This window comes from Pimephales promelas, chromosome 8 (genome assembly GCF_988280905.1).
Source record: "Pimephales promelas chromosome 8, fPimPro1.hap1.1, whole genome shotgun sequence".
Lineage (NCBI taxonomy): Eukaryota > Metazoa > Chordata > Actinopteri > Cypriniformes > Leuciscidae > Pimephales > Pimephales promelas.
The window spans coordinates 21,435,188-21,456,163 of NC_142776.1; the positions used below are offsets into that span (position 1 = coordinate 21,435,188).

At 37.5% G+C, this 20,976-nt stretch overlaps 1 protein-coding gene across 6 annotated transcripts in view; it reads left to right on the top strand.

The window, feature by feature from the left end:
* The window catches only part of sap130a (Sin3A associated protein 130 a), a 29,905-nt gene extending 8,929 nt beyond the window's left edge, over positions 1 to 20,976 (top strand). For 5 of the 6 annotated variants that reach the window (XM_089134145.1, XM_089134146.1, XM_039691512.2 and 2 more), the window contains exons 4-21: positions 417 to 581; positions 684 to 804; positions 4,052 to 4,176; positions 4,673 to 4,797; positions 4,908 to 5,052; positions 5,222 to 5,312; positions 5,394 to 5,495; positions 7,243 to 7,384; positions 7,647 to 7,765; positions 7,859 to 8,143; positions 8,592 to 8,772; positions 8,989 to 9,087; positions 11,851 to 12,206; positions 14,079 to 14,327; positions 16,876 to 17,001; positions 17,158 to 17,261; positions 18,184 to 18,297; positions 19,833 to 20,976. In XM_089134145.1, the coding sequence (XP_088990271.1) occupies positions 417 to 581; positions 684 to 804; positions 4,052 to 4,176; positions 4,673 to 4,797; positions 4,908 to 5,052; positions 5,222 to 5,312; positions 5,394 to 5,495; positions 7,243 to 7,384; positions 7,647 to 7,765; positions 7,859 to 8,143; positions 8,592 to 8,772; positions 8,989 to 9,087; positions 11,851 to 12,206; positions 14,079 to 14,327; positions 16,876 to 17,001; positions 17,158 to 17,261; positions 18,184 to 18,297; positions 19,833 to 19,991 (2,808 nt within the window). In that variant the 3' untranslated portion in view covers positions 19,992 to 20,976. The remainder of the gene's footprint in view (positions 1 to 416; positions 582 to 683; positions 805 to 4,051; positions 4,177 to 4,672; positions 4,798 to 4,907; positions 5,053 to 5,221; positions 5,313 to 5,393; positions 5,496 to 7,242; positions 7,385 to 7,646; positions 7,766 to 7,858; positions 8,144 to 8,591; positions 8,773 to 8,988; positions 9,088 to 11,850; positions 12,207 to 14,078; positions 14,328 to 16,875; positions 17,002 to 17,157; positions 17,262 to 18,183; positions 18,298 to 19,832) is intronic. The other variant, XM_089134148.1, reaches the window with a different exon arrangement.

Genomic DNA, 20,976 nt, shown 5'->3' on the forward strand with positions numbered 1-20,976 from the left:
AAGAATCTAGAAGACCATCAAATGTTATGTTACATCAACTGCGTTGATTGCTTTCTCTTTAACTGTTCAGAACTGAAAGACAGGAATAAAGCTTAACCCTACATGTTTAATCACAATCCATGTCACTTGATGCATTTTTTTTCAAGTTGTTATTGTCAAATATATGCAAATATTCATTTTAATGTTGTTTATTATTTTGTTTATTTTTTATATTATATCATTTTTTTCATTATGTTGTATTTTATATATCTTTCTGGGATGTATACATGTACTCTGTTTATACAGTATGCACACACACAAATAAATATTATTATTATATATATTTGGGATACTTTAAATGCTAATTGTGAGTGAACCATCAGGATCACCTCAACTTATGCTACCTGAACAAATTATATTTTTTGTTAATTCTCCAGGCTGCCCTGAAGTCAACTATGCCCAGTCGTCTTATAGCACCTGCTCCGGCTGTTAGCCAAGGACATATTTCTGGTCCAGCCAAAGCGTCTGGACATATCACCGTTCCTCTTGAGAGCAGCATTGCTCCAGCCTCGATACCAGTGGCAACCATCAGTGGTCAGCAGGTATAAGCACAATCCACTAGGAGCTTCTTCTAATCAGGTTTCTTTACATTCACATAGTGTGCTTATTGTAAGAAAGATTTGAGATGAATAATGTTTCTCCAGGGACAGAGTAACCTGCATCATCTTATGGCCACTAACGTGCAGATCTTCAGGGGTGGTGCACCTGCGCTACAGATTGGATCTCCTGCTCCTTCCCACACTTTTACCTCCCATCTGCCCAGAGGTCAGTGATTTCATTCACACACTGCTGACATGTAAGGAATAATTGACGAGAATTACCTGAGTCTGTGCGTCTCTCAACAGTGTTTGGCAGCAGCGTCTCTAGTAATAACTAAACTGTTTATCTGCTCCAAGAATAGCGTTGTTATTACATTGCTAGTGAGACATGTCATATAGCTTTTAAGGCTTTTAAGTTGTTCCACTATTATACTGATAAAATAGACTGCTTGTCCTTACTATATGTGTGTGCGTTCTTCCACAAAGCCATACAAGACAAAAACATATAGATAAAATAAAACCAAGAAATAATTACAGTAATCAAATCATCAAAACTATACATCTTAGCAGTAGCAGCACATCAAACATACAACATACTTTTAAGTATTTGTAAGTATATCTTTACATTGTCTTCTAAATACATACAAGATTTGACTTTTTCATATATTTATTGGAACCATATTCCTATATTCCTGAAACCTCGATAAAGCACAGTTTTTTTTTAATGAAACTTATGTGTGGTGTGGACAAGCTAAAAAGAGTTGAGCCTTACTCGCTTGACATGTTCCAAAGTCATGTCTAAAACCCACATTTACAAGTTTTTCAGAGAAGAAACAGGGTGTATGATACTTGATTACCTTATAAAAATATACCAGCATTCGTAAATGTAGTTTATCCTTCACTAACAGCCGTGATAATGTTCTATGCATATCAATAACATTGGCCTGAAATGAATAATGAAGGACTAACCTATCTGCGCCACCTGAAAGTTTGGTCTCAGAAAAAGATCCATTATAAAATACATTCTGTTTACTATTAGAAAGATAACCATTCATCTGTCATGTGTATAAGAGCAGTACAAGTAGAGTGTCTTGGTCTATAAGAATGTTGTGCATTAGCAAGCAATCTATTTATTCTAAAATAATGTAACATTTGCTTAAAAGTAATCTTTTATAAAATCTTAGGGAAGTATACTAATTGACCTACAGTTAAAACCTGCAAAAAGTAAAGTTTTCCCTTTTTAAGTATGGTATAATTTTAGATTAATTTGAGTGGAAGAGAACGGGAGAAAGAGTTTTGTGTACATTGCAAAAAGTTTGAAAATAAGTTGTAGTTTTTATCCTATTGTTTACTGTATGTATTTATTTGGTCAATGTTGTTGCGGGGTTTAGCTCTTTTGCTGTTCTAGGCTATAAGGACCTTTGAAATAACTGAAATCATTTGGCGAAGTGATATGGAACTGTAATGTGGTCAAGACCTGCCTGAACTACTTTAGCATGTTTCCCTGAAAATAATTGCACACCTTAGAACGTTCGTCAACCAATCAGATTCGATCGGTCAACAGCCCCATACTGTAATATTGCTTGAAGGAATAGTTCACCCACAATTGAAAATTCTATAATTTTCTTAGAAATGGTTCCAAACTTGCATGACTTTCTTTGTGGAACAGCATTTTTTTTTTTTTTATGGTAAACGATGGTAATCAGTGGTAACCAAAATGTTCGGCTTCCAACGTTCTTCAAAATATCATCTTTTGTGTTCCACAGAAGAAAGTAATTCATACAGGTTTGAAACTACATGAAGGTGAGTAAATAATGACTGCATATTCATTTTTGGGTGAACTATCCTTTTAATGTCTTTATAAACTTGCTCATTTTACAGTTTTTCACTGAAACTTGCAGGGCTAACGCTGAAGTAGGCATGTGCTAGTTGACTAAATGGTAGGAAGTGTCCCGATATCTGGCGATATTAAAACATGACCATATTTCTCGTTAAGGTGAAAAGATGTCTTGCAATATCAGCATGATGGAGTTGAGATTGTAGAAAAAGATTTTGCAGTGCTTGCTTTGTTCTTCTGTCTTTTACTGCATACGATCATTGATACTCTGAAAGTTGAACTGAAGTGACATCTATTACAAGATGATTAGTTAAAAGATTTCAAAATGCACCTGCATATTGCATTTTGTGACTTCCAGTTGAATAAAATGCAAATTTTTGTCAATTTTTTTGTCAATCTATTTTGTCATTGAAGATTTTATAAAAATGAAAAAGTCTTGTTCTTATGAACCCAATATCGTGTATCGTCTCATGAGCTAAGTGTATCATCACACCGCTACTAAATGGTACTGCTGATTCTGGTTGACATTGGAAATACTAATTGACTGTTTCCCATTATAGTTTTACATTTTTATACATTAAATTTTATTATTTTTATGCTCTGACTATTTATAAAACAAAAACACAATTTTTAAATTTAGAAAGATTTATTATTATGATTATAAATATTAAAATGATTAGAGAGTAGACAGCATTGGTCTTTTTGCCATGTTACGATTATAATTGTAAAATTGATATGCTAGGTTTAAATTGTTCGTTCTTGTTTTTTGTTTTTCTGAATTCATCAATGCTTTCTAAATTTGGCTTTGATGGAACATTTTTCGGTTAATGTAACCTCTAGTTATAATATGTTGACTTGTTGACATATACTTGATATTCCACTTAGAATAGGGTTTTAGTTTAGCTTTTAATTGTCCTGCACTGTATAAATAGGATTGGCTAACATTGACTTGATGAATGCTTGTTGTTTTATGCAACAGATCAATTTTGACAATAATCAAAAAGCATGGCAAACAAATTGCAAGTATATGACTTGTTTTTCAGCTGTATTTAGCATTGGAGTATTTAGATGTTTTGTATTTTGTTACTCAGACAGTCCTATGCTAAGGGGGGGTAACATCTGTGTCACTAGTGCATGGGTCTATGAGTGTGATATTGCTCATAAATTTCCAAGTACATGAAAAAAATCAGTTTGAATAAGGAAAGCGGTATATTTGTCATGGTAATCCTTTCGGTGGTTAAAATAACCGCAGTCATTGCATGTGCTGCACTTTACTTGTACCATTTGTTTTACAAGTTTATTTTTATTATTCTATTTACCCTTTTTAGAATTTGACGGATAATAGACACTGTTAGATAAGTGAGATCTCTGATTGTCGTCCTTGAAAACCCAAAAAGTAGTGCTTTGAAAGTCCTGGAATTTCATTTTACAATATCTGTACGAAGTACGAACCCTTTTTTAAATGTCTGTAATGTTGTCCATTTACAGGCAAACATTCCTTTCTGCATGTTTTGCACTGCTGATTTATGCTAGAAATGACACACTTCACTTTTACGCGATGATGGTGAATTTTCTGGTGTTTTTGTTTGTTTGACATGAACTGAAGTTATATCTGTGCCTGTGTTTGGTGTTTCAGGTGCAGCTGCTGCAGCTGTCATGTCCAGCACTAAAGGCCCTACAGTTCTCAGACCAGCCGGAGGAGCCAACGCAGGCCCTAGCCAACCTGCAGCTGTGCAACACATCATACATCAGCCTATTCAGGTGCAGAAGCCTTACAACTTAATGATCATATACATATACAGACACAACGGTCTTCTCTGGTCTAAACAGCGCTTAATGTAAATGCCATGTTTAGAGCAGTGGTTCACTTCATCTCTTAAAGCCCCTCATTGTCCTCAACAATATTCAAAGGCCCCATGACATTTTTTTACTCTCAATAATTGAGCTTGGCATTACTACAAAATAGGTTATTCATTGTAAAAATTCCTATGGAGTTTTGATTTTATTAATTTGCTTTACTTTTCCAGGTTTACAAATCACTTTAATTAGGCTATCTCGTATATCCATATGAGAACCACTGGTTTAGAATGATCAGATAAACAAATGCACTTCAAGTCTCATGGCTCACTCTCATGGCTTTTTATGTGCTCTGTTTGATGTTGCTGTCAGTTTACAGAGTTCTAAAAAGAACTCTAGTTTATAGATCTGCAACATCTTCCTTTAGTTTCTGATATTTACCCACTGTCTGTATTCACAGTCTCGACCTTTGGTGACCACCTCAACGGCTGTTCTACCCACCATGGTGGCACCCATCACAGCTGCTAGAACCCAGTCCCCAGTCATCAACACCCCTGTCACACACTCTGCAGAGATGGCTCATGGGTAAATTATTGTATCTATCTCTTTGATGAGCACTATGTGAACAATGTGTCATGATTGGATTGTTTGGTGCTGTTCCAATAATAATCTTGAATTTGCTGGGTTTTTTTTAGGCGACCAGTAACCATTCACCCTCCACCAGCCGCCATCAACATCCAGCGTCCACCAGCCCCCCGGGACACTGCCACTCGCATCACCCTCCCCTCCCACCCAGCTATTGGAGCACAGAAGCCCCAGCCTCCTCACACTATCACACAAGTCAGTATGAATCTATTAATCTAAAGGTATTTGAATAAAGAAGGTTTTTTTTTAAACCTTTTTATGCCAAGAGCACTCAAATATTACAATCCCCTGCAAACGTGGAACATAATGCAACACACTTTCTTTCTATTACTTATGAACTTTGAGGGTTTTTTTCTGTTTGCAGAAGCCAATCTTCAACACTGTGACCCCTGTTGCCGCTGCCACTGTAGCTCCTATTTTAGCTACCAACAGTGCTACTTCAGCCACCACTACAGGTAACATTTTCCCCCCAAAGATTTCATCCACAGAGACGAGACATTTTCATGCAGTTCATAACTGTGTGTACCCCAAAATAGGCTCTGCAGCACACACCCAAATGACCAGTAGCACTATTGTCACTATGACAATGGCCTCTCACTCCCATGCTACAGCTGTGACCACCTCTGCTATTCCTGTTGGTAAGCACAACCCATTCTCTACATGTTTATAACATTCAAGATTGTTACTCAATGAAACTTTTGTCGAGTCATGCTAATACTTACGAGATCATTTTGCCATATCAATTAATATCGTTTTTGTATCATTTTTGTGAGGCATACAGATGCAGAATTTAAGTTAATGCAATTCATCAACTGTTATTTTTGACCAAAAACCCAAACAAACCTGACTTGTCAAGACAAACTTTGAATGTTGGCTTAAAGACTTTAAAGTTTGACCCTTTATTTACTTTACAGAGGGGTAGATGAATTGTTTTATAGATCGATTGGTGTTTGAATGAATGGATTGGATATTATTGATTGATAAATTGTTTGGATGGATGTAGATAGGTCATCGTTTCCATCCGAGTAGCCTGATAAATACATAATCTCTGGCCCTGTTTACACCTGCTATTAAGCTGCGTTTTGGCCGATCGGATCACAAGTGAACAACTCATAATGTTTTAGCGTATAAGTGTATATAGTTAGCCTGGGTTTCCCCATGCAGCGATTTTATTCACTCTGCTAGGCAGCCTGGACACCATGAACCAAATTTTCACCTGAGATAGGGAACCAATCACAGAACGGGGAGGGAGCAGTAAGACGATGACGACGTACATGCGACACACCGAAGCAGTTACTTTGTTTATGTCTATGGATCTATTTTGGCAGTGGACACGAAGTTACCTTTTGATACAGTCTTTGTGTAGAAATCTCCTAAATCTTCTTCTTCCTCATCTAATTTTCTGTCGCTCTACATATGTCATCTGGTATAATTGAAACGATTGGCTATGATCTACGTACAGGCGCATTTGATAGACATTCGTAGCACCCAATAATACGGCTCTGGGCATTTGTAAACCACGCCTCAAATACGAGAAAATGAACATGTGGTTTCCAGACCACGTCTCATTCTCAATGATACGTGGTTTGGCGTTAGCCAGGCTAGTATATAGTATAGACTAGGTCGAATACATTTTGAGCTTGTCCACTTTTGACCACTTCTAGAGGTAGTCGTTGAAATACATTCATACAGCCACAAAAGACCGCCTCCACACCACTCTCCACATACTGACCTAATGCATAAACATGGGAAGCGCACTAGCCAGATGGGATTTAAACTGTCGACTGAAGACCCAAGTTTGGTTTGAAAAGAAAACGTACAAAGTACGATGTTCTCTCACCACTCTTAATTTCTAACACACACTCACAGAAACGAAAGTTTATGCTCTCCGTATGTTTTTCCATAGTCTCCGGTCTCGTTCATGTATTTTGCTTGAGCTTATTTTGTCCATTAGATTGAAAGATCTGAAAAAACGCATACATTTGCCTGCCCATAGATCCTCCCCTCGAAGAAATCAGGACAGAAGTTGTTGAAAGTGGATAAAAGAGACGGATTAAAACACAAGGTGTAAACGGGAATGTGTCTCGCTTGTCTACTTGTGATCCAATCGACGCATCTTAATACCAATTGTAAACAAGGCCTCTGTAAGTAACAGGCCTTCCATATCCGACACAAAAGTAGTCTTAGTAAGTGTAAAAAATTGTCTATTGAGCAAGTTACCTAATAAATTTAATCATGAAGTAATGAAGGGGATGACGTCATAGCTTTATGGATGCGGGTCCCTATCCACCCAGGCCCATATGCACATGCACACCCTGAATGCCCAGGTGCGGATGGATGGATTGATTGATTTTCATTCTTGCTTAATATTTCTGCTCTGTCCAGCTAAAGTGGTTCCTCAGCCCATTGCCCACACATCCCCACGTATCCAGCCAGAGTATCCAGGAGAAAGGACCAACCTGATTTCCATTTCAGGTCATCGCTCTTCTCCAAACCCTGTCAACATGGAAGCCCGCAGTGATAACAGGTGAAACTATCTTGAATTAATCCAGGGGTGTCCAATCCTCCTCCTGGAGGACCACTTTTCTGTAAAGTTGAGCTCGAACCCCAGTTAAATGCACCTGAACCAAGGTAATCAAGGTCTTCAGGATTACAAAAAAGGACCTTAGTAACTTTAGGTGCAGGTTTGGACACCAGTGAATTAAGCTAACTAAATTAAAGTAATCAGTGAATTATCATTGAATTGAATTGAAGCTCGCCTCATGTTATCCATGTGTGTTCTTCTGCAGGCCGTCAGTGCCAGTGCAGTTTCAGTACTTCTTACCCACACAGTACTCATCCCCGTATCCTCTGACCCACACCTACACCCCCATCACCAGCTCTGTCTCCACCATCCGCCCCTACCCAGGTAAACACAACACACATGCTCAGCCAGAAACTTTGTGCTAATATCCAAATGTTTCTTAGACCTCTAACATGGACTCTGTGCTGTTTTCCTCAGTCACGGCTCCAGCTCAGAGCCCAGCTCTTCCTGCTCAGGCTGGTGTGGGTGTGGCCACCACTGTGCACTTGAACCCCATGCAGCTGATGGCGGTGGATCGCATAGGCCTGCCGTCTGCCCAGATCAGCACCCAGAACATCCAGTCAGCCTCTATGACAGCTCAGGGCATTCAACCTGCACCAATAGGAGTGCAGGGGCTGCATGCCACTGCACCAATCAGCACACAGAGCGTGCAGCCGGCTCCGGTTTCCACGCAACAGCAGCAATCAGAAGCAAAACCACCAGGTAATTTTAACAGAATGTTTTAATTTACATAAGAATGAAAAAATAAATAAATAGCTTGCCCTAATAGGCCAGTACTCACTATATTAAAACATTTTTTTTTTTCCGATATTGTGGAGATGTAAATGTCACCAAGGTAGTCTTATGTAGCTGGTTTTGTCGAAATTGGAACATAATTTAATGGGTTTAAATCTCAAAACATCATTTTATTTCATTATTTTCTAGCATTAGTGAGTTAAATTTATAGCTTTATAAGTTCTGTGAACCGTTTTGTGAACAAAAAGGATACATGCTTTTCAAACACAAAATTAAATGCATTTTTTTTGTGTTTGTGGGGCTAGTGAAAATGGTGTCATGACAAATAAAATGCTGTCTAATGAGTTTTTTTTTTTTTTTTGGACAATGTTTGTCCTGCTCATAAATATTTGATACAATCTCTTTTGTTACACAGGTGTCGTTTTGGCTGAAAATCCTGCTTTTGTAACTAATCCGATCGGGAGCACTTTCACTGGGACGCAGTCTGTCACTACGATGGTGCAGACACACCCCCAGGGGGTGGTGGGCACAGGTGCACCCACACTTGCCTCCTCCCCTCGGCCTAGCATCCTTCGAAAGAAACCTGTGAATGAAGGGTGAGTCAGCGTTCACTCCACAGCCTTCATCGTTGTTTCCACAGCATGTGTATTTATAGTATGCTAAGAGCCAAACTAGCCATCATATTATGATCAATTACGTTACTTTCTCATTAATGGCATCCTGAGAAGTAACAGAATCCAATGTGCTCACTGATTTTAAAGGCAGAGTTGATGTTAAAATAGTTTGAGACCACTTTTGGGGTGTGTTTCTAGGGCAGTACGTAAAAGTCTGATCCCAGCGCAGCCGAGCGATCCTAATGCTGGCCGAGTGGATAGTGGGATAAGACTGTCGGGATCCCCTCGCCCAGCGGGGTAAGCCCTGCCTGAAGATCCTTTATTATCCTAATAAGGATAGGACTAAAGGGTTCCCACGGTCCTGAATACACTTGAAGATATCATTGTTGAAGTTTGGTTTCCAGGCCTGAAAACCTCAAGAAAGAAAATTAGCATTAACATTTTCCACATTTTCAAAATCGCATTTATATATATATATAATTTTTTGTTAATCAGAAAATACTTTGTTCACCAACTGTGTACAAAGACAAACACACAATTAACTTGGTATGGTTTCCAGAAGTACTACTGTAGGTGTTTTCATGCATACATACTACACCGCCCAGACAAAAAAGAAAGTTGCTGTTTGGATATAAATAGGCAAATGCTTCACAATCTGAGCCTGATGAATCTTGACATCCTGAAATATGGCCACGATGTGTCTTCCTACATGGTTGTTTAAGAAATGATAAGCTACACACTCCATTTATTAGGGTTAGAAGAACTGTTGCCAAACATATAACATGCTAGAAACATAATTACTACAACAATGATCCAATCATAGACTCTTAACCCAAACAGCAACTTTTTTGGGCCGGGCAGTGTATATACACACAAGAATAGAGAGAAAAAAAATAAATAAGTAGAATTAAATAGTGTATTATACATCTAGAAAAATGGTACAAAACATACAAATAAGGTAGAAAAAGTAATATACATCTAGATGAGCATAACCAGGAGGCTTAATGAACAGATGTTCACTTTAAGTAAACTTAAATATACTGTATAAAAATAGGTATGGTAAATGTTTAATCTAAATTTTCTTTTAATCAAAATGTCATAAACTGGATCTTTTATTAAATAACTTCTCTCTGGTGATGTGCTCCAGTTATTTAGTCTGCTTAAACCTGCCCAGGAAAGTGAAATTACAAATGTTACTGTAATTAAGTAGTTTTTATCAGAAATTGTGCTTTAAAAAAAGCCTGCACACCAAGGCTCCAAAAATCTCACACAGGTGACATTTCGAGCACGCAGGCTCTTCTTCAGACTTTTTTTTCACCCTGTATTTTATTATTATTTTCTTTGTCGAGCATAACATGAGCATTTTTTAACAGTAGTGTGTGTGTGTGTGTGTGCTTTTGCCCTGTTCTTTTTTTTGCTTTAAGTAGTTTAAAAATTTTGTACTTTTACTTGAGTACATTTTAAGTGATGTAACTGTATGTTCACTCCACTGTTTTCCCTTCGTTTGTGGTCGTTACATGCATGTTTTAATTTGATCCATCAACATGATTGGCTGGGGAGTTCTTGAGACTCCTGTCAAATCAAATCGTGCATAGAAAACTTTAACCACAGCTGTAGATGGCGCCAACTGCTCTTCATCACAGTTGCTCTGGAAGCGCATCCTTCAAGCTGCAATTCAGTCGATATATCAGCAGTTCATTCTACCTTCATTCTTATTTCGAAGAAATATGTTAAGAATAATAGCAACTCATTTGCAGAGACCACTGTGCAAGGAAATGTTCATTTGTGTTGTTGTTTTTCTTTCGGAAAAGTTTTTCCTGGTAAAATACTTCTGTAAATTATATTATCAGCATATCAATTGGAGTCAGTGTAGCTGTGTAAAAGGTAGAGGTCAAATTCCCCTTTTTAGAACAATGTGCATTTATGTAAATGTAACATTCGGATGAATAAATTTAGCATGCTTATAGGTGAGATTACACCATGTTCTGGGGCAAGAACCTAAACTCGGCACAGCAGCTGTTATCTGATTTTTTTGATTTAATATAAAATACATCTGATATCACTAACACTGTATTTGTTATTTTATATGAAATAAAACAAATATTCTATGAATTTATCTAATTGCACATTTAAGTTGAGTAATGACAGACAAATCATATCAAAGAGACATAACATATCAGTTAGAGAGACATTCTTGATTAATTATACAGGTCAATTAATATTTGTAGATACCAATATCTTATTTCAAGGGTTGTTCTAATGACAATTAGAAATGTAAGTAAAAAATACATATTTTATTATTTATTTTATTATGTAATAAAGCATTACTTTTGTGGATTTTAGATTTCCCTTCCGTCGAAATCCCAGTTAACCCCTTTGCTGGGATTTGTGCATTATTAGCATTGTATTGTGTTTACTTTGCCTATTTCAGTGCAATTAAGTGAGGTTAACTGTTTGATTAAATTAGGGATTCTTATTTCTTAATCACAAAATGCTAAAACTGGTGCTGTTTTGTAGAGAATATCTTTTTAAAGTTGGCAGTCAAAATTAAAACTTTTGGAAGAGATAGATATTCTTTATTCTTTCTGACAAACAAGAGAATCTCCATTGAGAGTTTTCTAAAATAAATTTCTAAATCACTACTCGCTACTCTTGAGTTCTTTTAAATAAGCTACTCATTTACTCTTTCTCAAGTAGTTTTTTTTTGGGGGGGGCTTTTACTGTACTTGCACTTCATTTTTTGGAAAGTAATATTTTTAAATTGTATATGTTTCAGTTCTCTTTTCACCCCTGAGCTGTTCATCTCCGTCCATTTTTAGTGCAATGTCACATCTCAAAATCCAATGCATAGAGAGAGAGGAAAAGATATGTCGCTATTTCTGATGGGAATTACAAGAAATTGGGTGTGATTTTAAAATATATAATTCCTACTGGAAAAATCATGTCGGAAAATGTGGGAACCCTGTTAAGTTTTGACATGCATGTGATCTCATTGTCAAAAACTAGTTTTATGGAAGCAGTTCTTCATGTCTAATGTTGTTCTAATCTTTCTGTAATTAGAGTGAAGCACAAATCTGATGTTCATGTTGCCATGGCGCCCCCAGTCATGGCAACTGTGGAGGCTCTTCCAAGTCATGGAGGTGAGCAGCAGAAGCTGTCCACTCCTGCTCAACATCATTCACAGGCCATTCCCACCCTTTTGGCTCCACCAGCTCCGACGCCACCTTCTCAGCCCACTGCCGTTCTCTCAGCCCTGCCCGCAGCCATGGCTGTCACTCCCCCAGTGTCTGCCTCCATGGCCAATGCAGTGGCTTCTCCCACCCAGCCAGCGGCCAGCAGCACTGCTGCCCTGAGCTCCACTCTTCCAGATGTTAAAGTAAAACAGGAAATGGAGCCAATGGACACTTCACAAGCAGGTAGGTGTGCTTGTCAAAATAAGAGCCCACCTATCAGGGCTTGATACTTGATTTTTTTCCCAAGGAGCACATACTCCAGGGTGTCCGCGGGGTTTTAAAAAGTATTAAATAGTGATAAATCAAAATTGTCAAATTTAAGGCCATTAAAAGTGTTAAATTTAGTCTGAGAGGTATTATTTTTAAAAAATTAGGTATTATTTTTTTTCAGACTATCAGGTGTCCTATTTTGTGTTTGCGTTAGTCCGTATAAATATGGGCTTTAGCTTATCTTGGCACAATCAAAGATCTTTCATCTCTGTCTATGTTTGATGCTGACGTCATATTCAGGACGTCATATTCATGGCTGGACGTGGACGATATGACGATATATAGAGCCTATATAACCCTGATATAAGTGATCATCCGGATTTAGACCTACCTAATTGTATTTATATAAAGCGTTCACAGGCAAATTTGCTTTAGCCTATGTAGATCTATATATTGCTTTTATTTCCCTTTTAATGAAATCAGGCAAACATAAATGTCAGGTGACACGATTGCTGGCTGCATGTCAATATCCATGGATCACTGGATCTTTAGTAAGTTGTTTGGAGTCCAACTATATTGAGTCCAACATTTAGTTTAAATTGATCAAATTGTTAGTTTTAGTCGCATTTTCGTTTAATAGTTTCGCCTATTAAATCCAGTCACGCAACAGATCTTTTGCCACTCAGTCAGGTTGAGGGGGGTTGTACTGGCGGGAAAGTGATGTCAATGCATTCCCTCTATTGTTTGGTGTGTAAAAAAACATCAATGTCAACTGGATGGGAGCTAATGCACTTCGGTCATAAATGCAATCCACTAAACATAAAAATGGAATGCGTGCTCTAAATCTATTTGTTTTTGTATGTTATAAATGTCAAAATCTGTATAATAGAAAGGTCGCTGGTTATCACTTGCAATTCAGTGTCGTGATGGTTTTAAAAAAAATTCTGAAGGTAGTAAAAAAGGTATTAAAAAGTAGTAAATTTAACTTAAGGATTACTGTATATACCCTGTACTCCTAATTTAAGAAATTTAGGAGAACATAAAGAACTTTAGTGAAAAAGTATCAAATATTTTTTTTTTTACCTCATGGGATGCAAGACGGCATTTACAAGAAAAAGTATTCACAATTATATATTGTTTTTTTTTTTTAAATCTGCTTCGAACTGTATTTAATAATTTTGGATTTATACATGTTCTAAACATTGACATAAAGCTTAGAGACATTTTGAAATGCACACAAGTGAAATGCCAATAATAACAGGAAAAAATATGTTCTGCATATTGTGGGACTTTTAATTATAAACGTTCTAAAACATATTACAATCAAACACCATAAAGTCATAATTTATCAACAGTAGATCATAAGCAGTCCATTGTGGATGAGCCTATAGAAACTGTGAGCCTATAGAACGAGCAACAGCACTGCGTTTCGACTCTGAAACGTGCAGCGCTCACAGATTTAATTCAATCATAGCCTTTCATAGCTGGAATCGTGAAACATAAAACTTATGTTAAACAATTTAACACTTTTACGACCTTTAATTAAAAAAAAAAAGTGAGACTTTAGGGAGTCTTGGAGACCTAATTTTTATTCTCACATGTATTCCTAAATGCATGTTACAGTTTGCACAGATCTTTTTCTCATTCGCAAATGTGAGTGAAATGCTTGCACTGTCAAGCCCTGCCTATTCCTATAAAGTCATTTTATAATCTCTACAAACAATTCTACATCCCATTCAAGTGATGTTTGGTCACATCGACTGTTTTACAATGGCTTCTAATAACATGCTAGTCCAATGAAATTATTTGGCCACACCATTTATTTATACATTTTCTTGATCGCAGTGCCCTTAGTTCCTCCTTCGATGGGGATGGGTCCGGCTCCATCCCTCTCCTCCCAGGCCTTATCTTCTCAACCCGGAGACCTCCTGCCTGGGGCCTCCCCGAGGAAGAAGCCCCGCAAACAGCAGCATGTGATCTCCACTGAGGAGACGGAGATGATGGAGACCAACAGCACAGACGAAGAGAGAGCTAGCAGCCGACCTCCAGGAAACAGGCCAGAGAGGCACGAGTCTCCACCTAGAGAATATGTTGGTGAGCTTATATTTATATATAAACATACACATCCTTGGATATCTAGGTGCTGCATTAGCAACTGAAGCTGATTACTGTCATGCATCTGTGCATCTGCCCTTTTGGAAAGGTCAAGATGTGACCTTAAACTCATAAAAAATAATTGAAAGGTTTAGTCTGCATCATGCAACAGTCACTTGTAATACATTTTTATTATAAAATGTTGGTTGTCATTAATTTAGAAATATCAAAATTATAACAATACAGTTAAGGCCATTGCACACCGAGTCCGAAATTCGCATCCGAAATTTTCGCACGTTAAAAAAAAAATTCGACCTCACGTTATGTCAATCACGCTTGCACACCGCCTCCGAAACTTTCGTCCGTCATAAAATTAATCGGATCGGGTTCGATTTTCTGCGTTTTTCGCATCCAGAGCCAGCATTTTGAGAGGTCTTTTGACAATTCAGGGCTGGAGGGAGCTCGTCCTCAAATCATTGCACATATGCGCCGTGCTTTCAGTTTCGGTTTTCAATTCGATCAAGTGTTTATGTTCTCTTCTCTATATTGGATTATGAAATTAATAAACCCCCCTTTCAATCAGATTGAAATTTAGGATCGAATAAGGTGTGATTGAGCAGCCTATTCGATAACTAATGTATTATTTGGGCACAATATATACACAATAACAGCCTAGCTGTTCTGTCTGCCCAGCGCTTCCACCGGGCCGCGCGCGGGTGTGTGTTTGTCCGTGTGTGTGTCCATACCTGGTCCATTTCAGACTGACACACTGCCATTCTCCGTTCAGAATCGATTGGTTCACGGAAATTGGTGGTCTTGTTTTTAATATGTGGCTCCAGAATCGCTAGCAAAGCATCGAACTGTCCCACAGACATTCTGAGGTAAATTTTGAATCGCTCAGGATAAATTCGCAACTCCTTGATAAGGAACTCTCCTTCCTCTCGGCGCAATGTCAGGATTGGATGGACGTAATATTTTCTCTTTCTTCCCTTTTCAATAAGAGAGAGGGCAAAAATCATCCTCACTGCTTGACGAATCCATTTGGTATTTTTGCGTTTTTTCCCGCAAAGGTTTAAGAAATACGCAACGGACTCGGTGTGCAAGGTTTCTATGCGTGACGAATTTTTAGGCTGACGAACACGAAAATACGCATACGAATATTTCGTACTCGGTGTGCAATGGCCTTTAATCCTTCAGCTAAATTAAAAAGTATGGCTGCTGATTGATAAAAAAAAAAAAAAAAATTTGTATTTATTACTTTTCATTTAAAATTAGTTACTATTGCCAACTGCAAATAAATTTTAATTATAATTTATTAACAAGTACAGAACATTATTATATCTATTATGAATGATTATAGCAACTTTTAATTTAAGTCAACAAAACTGTTTTTACGTAAACTCATTATAATAAATATTCATGCAGAATGTGTGAACTAGTATTCTGCCAAAAAGACAAAAGTGCATAGCTATAAAGCAGTGCCCAACATTAAAGGGATCGTTCACTTTGAAATTAATTTTTGATATGTTTTAGCTTACCTCAAGGGCTTTGTTTCCACAGTATTTTCAATTTTGACATTTTTCAGTCAAACCGTTGTTGTCTATCAGTCATACACTGGAGGCTAAGGGGGTCCACCAAAAAGCATGCACAAAGAAGTCAAAATTAAACATGATTTAATGACTCGTAAATGAAAGTACACATTGATGGCCTAAGACACGAAACGAGCGGTTTTTGTGAGAAAACGAACAGTATTTATATAGTTTTTACCTCGTGTAATCACAGTGACGTCCAAGTGATCTGAATCAGTTGTGCAATGTCCAACTGAACCGAACTGAATCAATTCAATGTTACGCCGGAAGTGATCGCTTGCGTGTGACGTCACTCAATATTTACACGGAGATTTCAGAAGTTTTACCTTTCACTAAACATATTTAGATATACCGAAATCGTCTTCAATTGCGGTTTCCCGTATATCTAAATATGTTTAGTGAAAGGTAAAACTTCCGAAACCTCTGTATAAACAAAGAGTGACGTAGGCGCGCAAGCGATCACTTCCGGTGCATGCGCAGACCGAAGCGCCCGTGCCGTCAGATCATTTTGTCATCGCTATGATTACAAGAGGTAAAAACGATATAAATACTGTTCGTTTTCTCACACAAACCGCTCGTTTCGTGTTTTAAGCCATCAATGTGTACTTACATGTATGAATCATTAAATCATGTTTACGCTTTAAATCCATTACGCTGCGAGTGCAGTGCGCTTGCAGAGAGACTCGGCTCTTCCGACTTTTGATATTGTCATGTCCTGTATGGTGTGGACAAGCTGGAATCTCATCACACCGCGTTAGGTTAGGACACTGTGTGTGATTCCTTGAAACTTATTTGCGTGTGAAACTGAGAAACAGTATTTTAGTGTTCTTGCTGAGATCACCCTGATAGTGTTTTTTGGTTGCTTATTTATTTATTTCCCTTTTTCTTTAGCAGTGTAAATATGTAATGCTCCCCAAAAAGAGTGTACACTTGTTCAATTGTAACTTTGATTAATGTAGATGAGGACGGTGTTCGCTATGTGCCAGTCCGATCCAGACCTCCCCTCACTCTTCTACGGCATTACCGTAACCCGTGGAAGGCTGCCTATCACCACTTCCAGAGGTACAGTGACATCAAAGTCAAAGGTAGGTACCTTTCAAACATCCTGTCTGCTGTCTCAGTTTGGTCGTTGATTTATTTTGGTGTTCAGTTGTTTTCTTGTTTCCTTGTGATTATGTTTATACTATAGTATTGAATCAGGTCATGTAATGTGAGAATTCATCTTGCTACTCTCTCTGCAGAAGAGAAGAAAGGGAGCCTTCAGGACATGGCCAATCAGAGAGGAGTAGCATGCCGTGCTCAGGGCTGGAAAGTGCACCTGTGTGCCGCACAGTTGCTACAGCTGGTGGGTTCTGCAGCTGATGGTTTTACTTTCGCCATAAGTCTAAAGTGGCTTAAAGGACAACTCCGGCGTAAAATGAACCTTTGGTCTAATTACACATTGCTACCTAGTCAACCGTTATCTGAGATTTGTTTTCATGATTGCCGAATGTAAATAGTGTTATCTCTAAAAACAGTTTAGCCTATAACGCTAGTATAATACTAGTATATAGGGCATAGAGTAATGACAAATAAAAATCGCTTGTTATTACCAATATCAAGGCTCAAAATAGCCCCACACTAACACGACAGCATAACAAGGGTCCCTACATTCAAACCGAAGCATTGAGAACTTTGTCAGTGTCCAAACCGTTTTCTTCTCTTCAATATGTACACGTAGCCTACTGTTCGCGCTCACCTTATCACCTTATTCACATCTCACCAGCGCACATGGATCGGTGTTCGTAGATCGACTGGTAGAGACTATTTTTCAAAGATTCCTGTATTCGCGAAGTTGACTGTGCGTATAAAATGTCTTCTTATTAAACTGTTTGGACACTGACAAAGTTCTCAATGCTTCGGTTTGAATGTAGGGACCCTTATTATGCTGTCGTGTTAGTGTGGGGCTATTTTGAGCCTTGTTAGTGGTAATAACAAGCGATTTTTATTTGTCATTACTCTATGCCCTATATACTAACATTATACTAGCATTATAGGCTAAACTGTTTTTAGAGATAAAACTATTTACATTCGGCAATCATGAAAACAAATCTCAGATAACGGTTGACTAGGTAACAATGTGTAATTAGACCAAAGGTTCATTTTGCGCCGGAGTTGTCCTTTAAAAGAGTTGTATTGTGTTATACATGAAATATGTTATTCTGACAGCCTGTTGTTGAGGCAGTTAATGCAACGGTTTAATGAATTCCTTTCTTGTTTGTTGACAGTCTAACTTGGAGCATGACGTGTACAGCCGGCTGACCACCCTGCAGGAAGGGCTCATCCCAAAGAAGAGAGCGGGAGCTGATGATGAATTGCACCGCATAAATGAGCTCATACAGGTTAGTGTCTCCACGTTCCTCACCATGGAAACTACATTGAATGGGCACTAACTTGACTAACCAAAAACCACCTTAAAAGAGATGGTGACTAATGATAAAGCACCTAAACTGTACACTTCCTCTTATAATGTCATATCATTTTTAAGCTGAAAACACAGTGCAACAGAACATAAGGGTCTATATATTTGTCTGCCACAATAATTTAATGTCTTTTAATTGTCTTTTTTGATTGCTTTATTGATTGTCTTTTCATTGTCATAATTTTAGCATTTGAATTAACATCCCTAGAATGTGTGTGTATGTGTATATATATATATATATATATATATATGTGTATATATGTTTGTGTGTGTTTGTGTGTTTGTGTGTGTGTGTGTATACACATACACTTTTTTTTAGCAGTGCAAGTGTGTGTGTGTGTGTGTGTGTGTATATATATATATATATATGCTTTAGTACTGGTCAAAAGTTTGGAAACATTACTATTTTTTTTTTTTGACAGAAGTTTCTTATGTTCATCAAGGCTGCATTAGTTGATAAAAATACAGAAAAAAAAGAATATTGTGAAATATTATTACAATATAAAATAATAATTTTCTACTTATTTATGGTTAAATAATTTATTTCTGTGATGCAAAGCTGGATTTTCTCCAGTCGTCAATGTCACATGATATGATGTTTTGTTATCAATGTTGAAAAGAGAAAGAGTTGTGCTGCTTAATATTTTTTTGGGGAAACTGATGCCTTTTTCAGGATTCATTGATGAATATAAGGTAAAAAGAACAGCATTCATTCAAAATATAAATATTTTCTAACTTTTTATCAATTTATGAATTTCAAATTACTGACCCCAAACTTTTGAACGGTACTGTATGTTGTTTCTGTATATTTCTTTTGTAAATAAATGCTGTTCTTTTTTTTTCTTTTTTTTAAGTTTTTTTAAACATCAAAGAATCCTGAAATAATTATCACAGGTTATAAAAAATATTAAAGGGATACTCCACTTTTTTTTTGGAAATAGGCTCATTTTACAACTCCCCCAGAGTTAAACAGTTGAGTTTTTCCATTTTCGAATCCATTCAGTCAATTTTCTGATATTTAGAAGAATATCTGTAACCAGACGGTTTTTGCTCCCATTGACTTCCATAGTATATATTTTTTCCTACTATGGAAGTCAATGGTACCAGAAACTGTCTGGTTACTGACATTCTTCTAAATATCAGAAAATTGGCTGAATGGATTCTAAAACGGAAAACCTGTTTAATTCTGGGGGAGTTGTAAAATGAACCTATTTCCAAAAAACGTGGAGCATCCCTTTAAGCTGCACAACTGTTTTCAACATTGATAATACATCAGCATATTAGAATGATTTCTAAAGGACCACGTGGCACTGAAGACTGGAGTAACGGCTGATGAAAATTCCGATATTGATTTGATGAAAATTTTACCAACACATGTAAAAAGTGACCCCAAACCATACAGTAGCACACCATACTGTAAATTCATTCATGACCTTTTGACCTGATTCTGTCCAGGGTAACATGCAGCGCTGCAAGCTTGTGATGGATCAGGTGACTGAAGCTCGCGACACCATGATGAAAGTATTGGACCATAAGGACCGAGTCCTCAAGCTGCTCAACAAGAATGGAACTCCCAAGAAGAGCTCCAAGTTAAAGCGCAAAGAGCGGGCATAGAAGCCACTCCGCGGTCTTAATCTTCCTCCTTCAGCATAGTCGAACTCAAGAATGATCTTCAGAAGCTGGATATGTCATGGTTTATCAGGATGCTGTGCACAATCATCTACTTTTTCTTTTACAGTGTCAAAGAGAGAAAGAGAGACGTTTGTAAACCATCGAACTGTTTTTACAGGAACTGCTGATTACTGTGGACTGTCAGACTGTCCATTGGCTATAAGGCAGCCTGGTTAACCAATGCTTTTTGTTTTCCCCCTAAAGACATTTCCTTTCATTTTTTAAAAGAAATATTATGTTGTACTATTTTTGTTGTTGTTGATGTTGTTGTAGGGACTAAGCTTTTGCGGTAGTGATCAGAAGATCAGGTCATGTTTGCTAGATGTAACGCCTGTATTTAGTTCAATTCACACCAGTACAAACTGCACATATACACGCACTCGCAATAGTGTGTGAACTTTCCTTGTTTGGTGCCTTGTAACATGGGTGAAACTGGGGGACTTTCTTTGGTTGTGTGTGAGTGTGTGTGTGTGTGTGTGTGTGTGTGTGTGCGTGCGCGTTATACACAAAAGTGAAACACTCCCAAATTAGTCTACAAAATAAGCCCACAATGAAAATGTTTATAGTCTTGTACTAAACAGATAATGATACCCCTAACCCTTTAAGTTTGTTTTCCATCACTGCAAACATTCAAGCGCTATAGTAACTGATGATAGTACAAAGCGGTGAAATGTGTACTTGAAAGAATCAGTATAATTATGTGAATTTATATTATAAGACTGTGCGGATTGTTTTATGTTTCATTGTAAGAAGATTGGTGTTAGTGGAAGTGATGTGGTTTTCACAGTCTTTTTGTGTGATGTTTTACGGACTGTAAGTGAATGTTCTGCGTTTGAATAATATTATTTTTTTCATTCTTTCATTTTTCTGTGTGTACTTTCTGTGTGTTATGTGCTATTGCAGTAAAACTGGATACATTTACAAAGCA